Genomic DNA, 12,578 nt, shown 5'->3' with positions numbered 1-12,578 from the left:
GACTAGTTCGTTAAAATACAACATGTGGAAATCATGTCAAAATGACAAGTCAAAATCAAAATGGCCGACTTCCTGTTTGGAGTAGACCATTGGTGCCAGAGACTTTTATGTGCGTCTGGACAACATACCCATGTGTACCAATTTTCATGTTCCAACTCCAAAAAAAATCCTTATGGGGAGGGTTTTTCGAAAATTTCAAGGGGGCACTATAGAGGCATTTTGTCCCCCTCATGGGTGACGCCCCTATCAGATGCAAGAGCTTGCCATTCTTGACCTGTGTGTCAATTTTCATGAGGATATGGGGACGGTGAAGCCATCAAAAAGCCAAACGTATTTGGTGGCGAGGGAGGCACCATAGCGGCCACGCCCCTTGACATAGAGGAGAGCTTTTAATAACTTTTCATCAGCATGGTCTCTGGATGATCTGTAAAAAATTTGAAGTCGATTGGATGAAATCCCTAGGACGAGTTCGTTAAAATACAACATGTGGAAATCACACGAAAATGACAAGTCAAAATCAAAATGGCCGACTTCCTGTTTGGAGTAGACCATTGGTGCCAGAGACTTTTATGTGCGCCTGGACAACATACACATGTGTACCAATTTTCATGTTCAAACTCCAAAAAAACCCTTATGGGGAGGGGTTTTTGAAAATTTCAAGGGGGCTCTACAGAGACATTTTGTCACCCCCATGGGCGACGCCCCTATCAGATGCAAGAGCTTGCCATTCTTGACCTGTGTATCCATTTTCATGAGGAGATGAGGTCGTTGAAGCCATCAAAATGCCAAACGTATTTAGTGGCGAGGGATCGACAGTCACCACGCCGCCACATGGACACCATTAGACGTAGCTTCACAGCGTTCATAGGGTAGCTTCACCAACTTGTTCTGCATGCATTAGAAGTGGAATGAAGTTGATGCGGTCAACTTTGTGGCATTAGTACATGTTAAAGTAAAAACTGATCACTTCCTGTTACCATCGGGGGGCGCTGTGAGTAAGGTGGGATATTAACATATCGGGGCGTTCGGGGCGGAGCCATCATCATGTCCAGCAAGTCTGAAGCTGCTACGATCAAGTATGTGGGCGGGAGAGCCGTTCGAAATTCGATGGCAAGAAAACGAAAAGTCGCCAAAATTTGTCACCCCCTAGCGGCCACGTCCCTTGACATAGAGAAAAGCTTTTAATAACTTTTGATCAGCATGTTCTCAGGATGATCTGTAGCCAATTTGAAGTCAATCGGACAAAATCCCTAGGAGGAGTTCGTTCAGATTTAAGTTGTGGAAATCACCATAACGAAAGAATTCAAAACAAAATGGCTGACTTCCTGTTGGGATTTTACCATGACGTCCAGAGACTTTTTTGTGCGTCTCGGTATGATACATGTGTGTACCAAATTTCATTTGCCTACGACAAACTAACCCCAAGGGGAGGGGTTTTTGAAAATTTGTAGGGGTCGCTATTTTGGCATTTCGTGTCGACCATGTGCAACCACCCAAAAATATCGAATTTGAGCGTGCTTAATGTTGTGAGTCCTAAGTCTTTTTTTCGTCTGTATTGTTCGTGTAAATGCCCCGATCTTAGTGGCATATGTTGTGTCACTAGTTGGTTGTCTGCCTTGAGCCATTGACTGAGAGAGAGTTGGAAATGGAGTTGTTCCTGGCACTTATCTGGTGGACCTCAGTCGCTATTTCACTAGGCGTCAATGACTTCTGTCATCATCTGCACCCTCATCCCCCCACCAGACTACATTACACTAAGGACTTGTTGCTTCAATACAACACCCCCGTTCCTCTACCGGATTCGCTAGTCCAACACCTGGAGAGTAACTTCATATACAGACACAATGGAAGCTTTATGCATGCTAATACACGGAAGCGGGGCAAGAGAGGCGGAGTCCGCCTAAGGCTGCGTCGACAAAAACTGAACCGCCTCCCGCTCCCAACAATGATTCTGGCCAACGTGCAGTCCCTTCATAACAAAACGGACGAGCTCCAGGCCAATGTGCTCCATCTCCACCAGTACAGGAACGCTTGTGTGCTGGCCTTGACTGAAACCTGGCTCTCAAACAATGATCCTGACTCGGACCTACACCTCGACGGCTTCGGGATTCCCTTACGCACGGACAGAAATAGTGAAGTCACGGGGAAGTCCCATGGAGGCGGAGTCTGTCTTTATGTCAACCGGAGATGGTGCAACAATATTACCATCAGAGAAAGAACATGCACCCCCGACATTGAACTGCTGTCTGTGTCGGTCCGCCCATTTTATCTCCCCAGAGAATTCCCCCAAATTTTTATCAGTGTGGTCTACATCCATCCTAAAGCCAACACCAAAAATGCAGCACACGTGATCAGACAATCCACAGAGAGACTACAGTCACTGTGCTCCTGTTTTTATCCTTGGGGATTTTAATCAGTGTAAACTGAGATCAACTCTGACTCATTTTTATCAGTATGTCACCTGCCCTACTTGTTTTAATAAGACACTTGATCTCTGCTATGGGTCCATCAAAGACGCTTTTAGATCATCCACACTGCCTCCCTTAGGATCCTCAGATCACAACACCATACTGCTGGAGCCTGTCTATAAGACAGTGTTGAAAAGGAAGGCTGCCCAATTTAAAACTGTGAAGGTGTGGTCTCCAGATGCTATTCAGTGCTTGCAGGGGTGCCTGGACTGTACTGATTGGTCTGTGTTCAGCCAGATGGACCCCAGAGTTCTTCAAGTCGTATGGGCATACATGAATTAACCTCTACTGTGTGTAGTTATACAACTTTCTGTGAAGAGACCTGTATTCCTACACGGCAGGCTAAAATCTACCCAAACAATAAGCCATGGATAAATAAGTCCTTAAAAGAAATAATAAGGAGGAAACACGATTTGTTTAAAAAGGGCAATGCTGAGGAGAACAGAGAGGCAAAAAGGCTGGTCAGAGTAGAAATTAAAAAAGCTAAACTCAATTATAAAGACAAAATTGAACAAAAATTCAACAGTAAGGATCTAAAAAGTGTCTGGAATGGCATGTCAACCATGACAGGCACTAAAAAGCTGAAGAATAGTAAGGTTAGATTGGATGGTTTTAATTCAGACAAGGAGCTAGCTGATAATTTTAATCATTTTTACCTTAGCTTTGACACGGATGATTTTGGAGGAAGAGTAGATCAGATAAGGTCTGGAACTTCCTCTACTACATTGCTTGATTTTAATTTTGACTTTAATGCTGAAGATGTTAGGATTTTATTTAGCAAAACCAAAACTAACAAAAGCCCAGGCCCTGACAATATCTCAGGTCACCTCCTCAGACACTGTTCAGATCAACTGTCTTTTATTTTCCACCACATATTCAAGAGCTCCTTAGAGCAGCAGACGGTCCCTGAACTGTGGAAAAGGTCAATAGTTGTGCCTGTGGCCAAAGTTAAATCCCCAAAGTCCATCAATCATTACAGACCTATAGCCCTGACTTCACTGGTTATGAAGGTCTTTGAAAAGATTATTAAAAGAGAGCTGGTGGAGGCTGTGGAGGACATTTTAGACCCCCTACAATTTGCATATATGAGTAAAAAAGGGGTGGATGATGCGGTTTTAACCCTTCTTAACATTGTTTTTAAACACCTTGAAGGCCCGGCCACCCATGCACATTTACTGTTCTTAGATTTTACTTCTGCTTTTAATACAATTCAGCCCCATATTTTAGCCTCCAAATTATTGTCAAATTTTAATTTGTGCCCCAGTATTGTTGGATGGATTTTAGATGTCTTAACAGACAGATCACAACGTGTTAGAGTGAACAGTGCTCTGTCTGATGTCCTTCTCTCCTCCACTGGTTCTCCACAGGGCTGTGTCCTCTCACCTATTTTATATATCCTGTACACAGACGGCTGTAGAAGCTCACATCCAGATAGACATGTACTTAAGTTTGCTGATGACACAGTCATAGTGAGTCTGTTACAGGGGGAGGACACAGCTCCTGGACCAGTGGTGGATGATTTTATTCATTGGTGTGATGATTCTTTTTAAACTTAAATGTGACAAAGACCAAGGACATGTGCATAGATTTCAGAAGGAACTCGAACCCACCACTCTTAACAGTAATTAAGGGGGAGACTGTGGAACAAGTCACAACCTTTAAGTACCTTGGTGTGGTCATTGACAGTCACAACCTTTAAGTACCTTGGTGTGGTCATTGACAATAAGCTGTCCTTTAATGAAAACACGGACATTGTGTACAAAAAATCACAACAGCGACTGCACTTCCTCCGGATGCTGAACCGGTTTGGAGTGTGCAGCAAATTGATGTCAATGTTTTATTATTCAATAGTTGAATCTGTCCTGACCTTTGCCATCATCTCCTGGTTTGGCAGCCTCTCACTAGGAGATAAAAACAGATTGAAAAAATCCTTCATAACACAAGCCATTACCCAACTTAATTTAAATTTTAAAAAATGAAGTTATGATGCACTCTACACTCTACTCTCAGTCGCCCCCCAGGGTATTTGTGTACTTACCCTTCAGTGTCGTGTCAAAACTTGTGTGAATGTGCTCTCTATGTTTTTATGTGTTTGTTTTTACCTACCTGCAAAGCAAATTTCCCTTTTGGGACAATAAAATTGAAAGTTGAAGTTGAAGTTGACGAAATGTGGGAATAATAATAATAATAATTAAAGCTGCAAGCAGCGATGAACGGGCCCTCGCAGTCCACGTGCGTCGGGGCATGCTGCCGTCAGGGGACGTGCACCTAGATGTCTTGTCAGCTGTAAATAAACGTTATCTCTTACTTACATTTCCAGTATACAGGTAGGCACCCAACCCACGTATGTATTTTTCCAAAAAGTAGAAGCTGAATACATGTCCAATAGTTCAAGGTCTTCTGACTCTTTGAAAGTTGACATGGTGTCTCTAGCTCAAAATATGAGGGACAAGAAGAGGTTGAAAGTCGATGAGTTTTGAAGAGGATTTGAAGATTTTCCAATTTATTTCCATTCACACTAATTAGACTGCCACCAGGACGCCACCTATTGGCCGATTTGCACCGAATTTTGCACAAACCCTCATCGGGCCATGGAACACAATTAGCAAAAGTGTTGTGGTAATCGGACTGTATTTGCTCAAGATATGAAAGACTGTCTGTTTTGAAAACAATGTGCAGGAATTTGTTGTTTTATATTTTGGCCGTTTTTTGGACGATCAAAATTTTTTTAATAACTTTTTGTCAGGAGGGTTGAAAGATGCTACATGCAAACTTTTTGTCAGGAGGGTTGAAAGATGCTACATGCAAAGTTTGGTGCAAATCGGTCAAATCGCCTAGAAGGAGTTCGAAAAAGTATGTTTTTCATTTGTCGCGATTTAGCGAATGGAAAGTTACCGCGAAAGTAGGCGTGGCTTACACCACACAATTCAGTGGAATTCAGAGAACACGTAAATAGAAGGTTTAACAATGTGCGACATATTATGTGGGAGTTATTAGCCAAAAACGCTTTTGCATTGAAAATAGCGCCACCTGCTGGTCATTTTTGGTGTGTGAGTTACAGGGGCCAGTCTATACCACCCCTATCAATTTTATTTCCATGAGTGTTATGGTGTTTGCACAGTGCCAAATATTAAATTAGACGGCCACCAAAGTGCCACCTAGTGGCAGATCGGTAAGTCCTTCATCAGATATCCTCAGGAGGGCATTGACAATAATTAAACCAAGTTTCGTGTTAATCCGCCCAACCGATGTTGAGATATAAAATACTTAAATTTAAAGAGTGCCACCTTGTGGTCATCACCCGAAATTTTGCACAGAGCCTCAGGGGCTCATGGGGAAGTGTTAACCTGAGTTTCATGTCATTCGGATACACCAATGTGGAGATATGCAGCACTTCCTGTTTAGAACAAAATCTGCAGGAAGTTGCTATTTAATAACTTGAGTATTGTTTGGAATATTGAAATTCTTTTAATAACTTTTTGTCGGGAGGGTCCCCAGATGCTGTGTGCAAAGTTTCATGCCAATCAGTGAAATTGCCTGGGAGGAGTTCGAAAAAGTAGGTTTGCGACATTTTGCGAGTTAGCGAAAACAAAACAGTAAGCGGAAATGGGCGTGGCCTATACCACAAGATTCAGCACAATTCACTGAATGCGTGGATATAAGGTTTTTGAATGTGCGACAAAGTATATGGGAGTTATGAGCCAAAACGCACTTTCCTTAATAATAGCGCCACCTAGTGGTGGAAATTCAGGAGGCCAATAGATTATAAAATTTTTCGCCAGGTGTGACTTATATTTCAAGTTTTATGACCCTTTGTAAAAGTTTCTGTGTGGTACCTGTGTTGTACATGAGCTAATTTAGCGGCTAAGGATTGAGAGGCTGTCCGGTATGTGTGTGTGTGTGTCTATCTGAGGAGTGTCAGTACATTAACTTGTAGCCGTAGCCTTGCTGATTGTCATGTTAATGTTAAAAAAAAACAGGACATGCCACACTGGCCGTATGGGTAGGAGGGGGATTACGGCACTGGCTGTTTGGCCGTGGTATAATTCCTGCCCTGCGATTAGAAAAAAACAAAAACAAAATCCGAGTCGGTGCTGCTTGCCCGATCAGGCATGTCTGCACAGTGTCTGCTGGCTTGCCAGCTATTTTTCCTTGCCCCGGGCATTCGGGCAACCGTTAATGTCAGACCCTGTACCCAACCGATGTATTAACTAACTAAAACTAACTAACTAAAATGTACCTGTGATATGTCAGCTATGGAAACAAAATGTCTTGTCCAAAACATCCACATTGAAATGAAATACACTGTCATGATTAAGTAATTATATAATGTTAACAGCAAAATGGTGTCTGTCATACTGTGAAGAATTGAAATGTTCCCCATGTACTGTAAAAAACAAAGGTCTGTGGTGACAGTACTCCTGCTTTGTTGTGTAACACATTGTGATGTAAGTACATTAATATATAAATACATAATATACATTTTAACAGGATAACAAATATTAACATGGACAAAACATGAATTATAAAGGAAAGTAAATCATAAAAGAAAACAATTTTTACAAAGACTAAAGTGGTGATTAAACAAAGGAGCTTGTAATTTTGGATGTGTATACTTTCCTGATGTAACAGCAGGCAGACACTAGTTAATTTCAGTGGAGAAACTGAGCAGGACTACATGTATTTGATCGTGTAATGCTGCCGCACAGTTTTAGCTACAGATCTGATTCAGACTCTAAATGAGGCAAAATAGTTTGACCTGGAAATCTTGTATTTACATGTTTTTGCTATCAGGCATTTATTTAGGAAAATGTGGGAATGAGACACATGAGCTGGTCAGTTTGGTCAATGTTATCCTGTCAGGTGTGTGTGACCAAACACACACACACACACACACACACACACACACACACACCAGAGAGATAAACTTGTTCTGAACGCAGAGATATAGAGCTTTTATGTGTGTGGAGTCAAAAATGCGGCCTTAGTCGCAAGTTTTAGATATGTTGGCCCTCATCTTTTCTTCCGAAGATCGTCACGAGTCTTTGTGTCCTGCACCTTTGACAATTATAAAATCCAAACCGTTCGAGTAATGACAAAGTCCTTCACAAGTAACGTTCACCAGGGGTAGAGCTGTCATGTGTGCACATTTGAAGCAGTTATGAAAAATGGTGTAGGAGAAAATATTTTTTGAGAGAGAGAATTTGTGAAAAACAGCATCTTACATTGAAAGGGCAATAGCGCACTTCCTTTTGGATTTAGGTCAGTGGTGTCAGTCTGTGATTTGTAGGTCTTGATGAGACGAACAAGCTAGTTTTGGTTTGGTCTTTCTACGGGATTCTTACTGGTCGCAGTGGGCATTTTAGTGTGTGTAGGTGGCACAAAAATCGTCATGAGGTTTTGTAACATGTCACCTTTGAGAGGCCATAAAATCCAAACCGTTCGAGTAATGAAAAAGTTGTACAGAAGATTTGTTCCCCAGGGGTTGATCTGTTAGGGTTGCGAGTTTGAAGCCAATACGATAAACGGTGTAGGAGGATTTGTTTTTTTAATGATTTTGAAGAAAGAGCATTTTTGAGGCGAAATCTTACTTTGAAAGGGCAAATAGCTCACTTCCTGTTGGGTTTAGGTCAGGGGTGCGAGTGTGTTATTTGTAGGTCTTGATGAGACGAACAAGACAGTTTTGGTTTGATCTTTCTATGTCATTCTTCAAGCCGCAGCGGCCATTTTAGTGTGTCTAGGTGGCGCTAGACAGCCCATTTTGGAACTTTGAGGATTAATTACTTCATTTTCTAAAATTTTTCACCAGTCCTGACATGCATGCCAATTTCAGTGAGTTTTTGAGCAGGTTTAGGGGGTAAACTGATTTTTTTCCACATCAATGCCCCCCCTGTCATGCAGTAGGTGCCCTTTTTTCCTTTTCACTCCTGACCTACAAACATCCTAAGTCCACCACTGACAGAGAGACAAGTTGAAGAGCAGGGCCAAGGTCCCTAATAATAACAATAATAATAATAATAATAATAAACGTACCAGGAACAAGAGGGACTTCGTCCTTCGGCCGAGGTCCCTAATAAACGTACCAGGAACAAGAGGGACTTCGTCCTTCGGCCGAGGTCCCTAATAATAATAATAATAATAATAATAAACGTACCAGGAACAAGAGGGACTTCGTCCTTTGGCCGGGGTCCCTAATAATAATAATAATGATAATAATAATAAATGTACCAGGAACAAGAGGGACTTCGTCCTTCGGCCAAGGTCCCTAATAATAATAATAAACCCACCAAAAACAAGAGGGACTTCGTCCTTTAGCCGAGGTCCCTAATAAACGCACCAAAAACAAGAGGGTCCTTGCCCTTAAGCCGAGGTCCCTAATAAACGCACCAAAAACAAGAGGGTCCTTGCCCTTAAGCCGAGGTCCCTAATAAACGCACCAAAAACAAGAGGGTCCTTGCCCTTAAGCCGAGGTCCCTAATAAACGCACCAAAAACAAGAGGGTCCTTGCCCTTAAGCCGAGGTCCCTAATAAACGCACCAAAAACAAGAGGGTCCTTGCCCTTAAGCCGAGGTCCCTAATAAACGCACCAAAAACAAGAGGGTCCTTGCCCTTAAGCCGAGGTCCCTAATAAACGCACCAAAAACAAGAGGGTCCTTGCCCTTAAGCCGAGGTCCCTAATAAACGCACCAAAAACAAGAGGGTCCTTGCCCTTAAGCCGAGGTCCCTAATAAACGCACCAAAAACAAGAGGGTCCTTGCCCTTAAGCCGAGGTCCCTAATAAACGCACCAAAAACAAGAGGGTCCTTGCCCTTAAGCCGAGGTCCCTAATAAACGCACCAAAAACAAGAGGGTCCTTGCCCTTAAGCCGAGGTCCCTAATAAACGCACCAAAAACAAGAGGGTCCTTGCCCTTAAGCCGAGGTCCCTAATAAACGCACCAAAAACAAGAGGGTCCTCGCCCTTCAGCCGAGGTCCCTAATAAACGCAGCAAAAACAATAGAGACTTCGTCCTTCGGCCGAGGTCCCTAATAAAAATAAACGCAGCAAAAAGAAGAGGGACTTCGTCCTTCGGCCGAGGTCCCTAAATATCTACTACTGAGTATAGTCTACTGACTATACTCTGGGATGGGACCAAGGTCAAGTTTCATTTGTTTGATGGGAGGATGCAGGGCCTCTTGTCCTTGACCATGTTCAGGTATACTGGGCTCAGGCTGCTCACTCATCTCGAACCGGCCAGTGGCTTCATTTGTCAGATGTAAGTGACTTTGATGTTTCCTCTTGAAAATACACGGCGCAAAATTAACAATCAATTAATTTATTTATTATGAACTATTCAGCTGTAATTGTGAATTAGATCACAGGTTATAATGACAATAACTGTAATAACAATAATAATAATAATAATTATTATCATTATTATTATTATTATTATTATTATTATTATACTTATTATTAGATGAAAAAAAAAATTACCACCTGAAAGAGGTGTGTCAGGTATTAACATGCTTCAGAGTTACCTAAAAGTTACCTACACATCAACAATAATAGTAACAATTATTACCTCCGCCAAGGAGGTTATGTTTTCGCCGGCATTGGTTTGTTTGTTTGTCTGTTTTTCTGTCTGTTTGTTTGTTTGTCCGCAAAATAACTCAAAACTAAAACTTTGGTGATGATCGGCTGAAGCAAAGTGGATAAAATAATAAATAAAGTTTATGGTCTGACAGCCTCAGCAGCAATTAAGATGGTGAAAATAGCGCCATCTGGTGGCTGGAAAGCACGTCTTGTTACTAACATTACCTAACATTATCACTTTTTGGCACGACACAAGTCAGCATCAGCACCTAAGTTACAGTCCCAAAATGTTTTACAGTAGTAGTTATATAGTACAGTAGTAGCACGACAGGTTATTGATAGGTTGGCAAGCTAACAAACCGTAACTTTAGCTTACTGGATTTCTGCGTATTTCAGCGTTAGTGCTTTGTCATCTTACCTGTAGATGTTTCTTTAAGTTGGACGTCGAGTCCCTGGATGTTGACAGTATTTTGACAGCCGGGAGGCATAGCTTGCACTGTTCTGTGATGTTGTTACCCTTTTCTGATTTAAAGGCAAAATGATGCCGGAGTTTCCATGGAGTGAAGGCATTTTTCTCCCCAGCAGTGACCATAACGTTTAACAGTCATTTGCGCTTTTCGTCCTTCCGCTGGTGGTCGTTTCACGTGTTGTTTTGTTGTGATGTTGTGTCGTAAAGTGTCGCAATGCGTGCACACTGTGCATGTATCTGCTGCACAGACTGTATAAAAATCTGCTGCATCCCATTTGATTTTTAAAATGTAATCCTTCTAAGTAATTTTTATCAAATATACCGGTAATCTAATTACATATTTTTTTCTGTGCTGTAACGGATTACAGTTACCTTTTTTTTGTATCCTAATTACGTAACGCCATTACATGTAATCCGTTACTCCCCAAGCCTGGTATTCAGATAAGTAGTCGGAGAGGTAGGAGGGGCGAGGCCATGTAGTGTTTTAAAAACCAGCAAGAGAATTTTAAAATCAATCCTAAAAGCTACAGGCAGCCGATGGAGAGATGCTAGGACTGGGGTAATGTGATCTCTCATCCTGGTTTTTGTTAAAACTCTGGCTGCCGCATTTTGTACAAGTTGTAGCTTGTTGATACTTTCTTCGGGAGACCAGTAAAGAGTGCATTACAATAATCAAGGTGAGAGGACACAAATGCATGCATCAGTTTTTTAACGTCATCCATGGATAGATAAGGCCTAACCCTAGCAATGTTTCTGAGGTGAAAATAGGTTGCCTTAGTAACACTGTTGATATGACTTTCAGCTCAGTCCAGCTCAGAGTCGATAATGACACCTAGATTTTTCACCTTAGCCTTATTTTGCATGACCAGACTACCAAGTCTACTTGAAATCATTTGCCTCTCTGTGCTAGTGCCGACTATGAGGATTTCTGTCTTGTCTTCATTTAATTTAAGAAAACTTTCACTCATCCACAGTCTAATGGTAGACAGACACTCTATTAAGGGATCGAGCACCTTTGGATCATCTGGCGCCACAGACAGGTAAAGCTGAGTGTCGTCAGCATGAAAATGGAAATTGACTCCATAGTCACCAATTATTTTTCCAAGCGGCAGCATATACAAACTGAATAGCAGAGGCCCAAGGATGAAGCCCTGCAGAACACCAGAGAAGATCAGGCGTTTTGTTGAGGCATAATCAGAAAGTTTGATCTGATAACTTCTTCTTCTACCAATCCAGCTTTCAAGCCGGTAAAGAATAATGTTGTGATCGACCGTGTCGAAAGCAGCTGTCATATCGAGAAGCATAAGAATGGAGGTATTTTTATTGTCACGGCTTACCCTGAGATCATTGACCACTTTAACAAGTGCTGTCTCAGTGCTATGTCCTTGTTTAAAACCAGATTGAAATTTGTCATGGATCTTATTCTCATTTAAGAAGGCATCCAGCTGTTTATATATTACTTTTTAAGAACTTTTTTACCCAAAAAAGGTAGATTAGAGATTGGCCTGTAATTACTGAGGATTGAAGGATCAAGGTCGTTCTTCTTTAGTAATGGTTTGACTATAGCCATTTTTAGAGAGTCGGGAAAAATGCCAGATTCCAGGGAACTGTTTACAATAATCAATACATCTTCAAGCAGACAGTCTAAGACCCCCTTGAAAAAAGTAGTAGGGATAGCATCCAAGGAGCAGGTAGTTGTCCTCATCTGTAAAATAGTTTTACGGAGTTCTTCTTTACTAATTTTGTGGAAAGAGGTTAGAATACTTGGAGGAGGATTAACAGAGGAATGACTGCTGAGATTAACAGCACTATTCAAGATATCAGCCCGAATACTGAGTAGTTTACAGTCAATTCAAATAAACACAAGAAGTTTGTGCTCTAGAAAAGGATCAGCACTCAGTGAATAACCTCCTAAGCCCTATGATAAGCTATTATGGCAAGGCTTAACTATACAGACCAGTGAGCAGTGATAACTAACATGTCTTTGGGGTCATCGGGTGGGAACCTCCTTTCACCGGAGTTTCGTCTAGTTGGTGCCACGACATCTCCAGGAGGCTAGACAGTGATCTC

The 12,578-nt window shown here is 41.8% G+C and overlaps 1 protein-coding gene across 1 annotated transcript in view; it reads left to right on the top strand.

The window, feature by feature from the left end:
- Positions 1 to 12,578, top strand: part of LOC126408049 (cytosolic carboxypeptidase 4) — a 663,851-nt gene that overhangs the window by 642,928 nt on the left and 8,345 nt on the right. Inside the window, exons 28-29 of the mRNA XM_050073404.1 lie at positions 1,809 to 2,254; positions 3,765 to 3,784. Of these exons, the coding sequence (XP_049929361.1) occupies positions 1,809 to 2,254; positions 3,765 to 3,784 (466 nt within the window). The remainder of the gene's footprint in view (positions 1 to 1,808; positions 2,255 to 3,764; positions 3,785 to 12,578) is intronic.

The sequence above is a fragment of the Epinephelus moara genome, chromosome 20 (assembly GCF_006386435.1).
Source record: "Epinephelus moara isolate mb chromosome 20, YSFRI_EMoa_1.0, whole genome shotgun sequence".
Taxonomy (NCBI): domain Eukaryota; kingdom Metazoa; phylum Chordata; class Actinopteri; order Perciformes; family Serranidae; genus Epinephelus; species Epinephelus moara.
The sequence above is the reverse complement of the archived record's forward strand: the minus strand, read 5'-3'. Positions and strand labels throughout refer to the sequence as shown.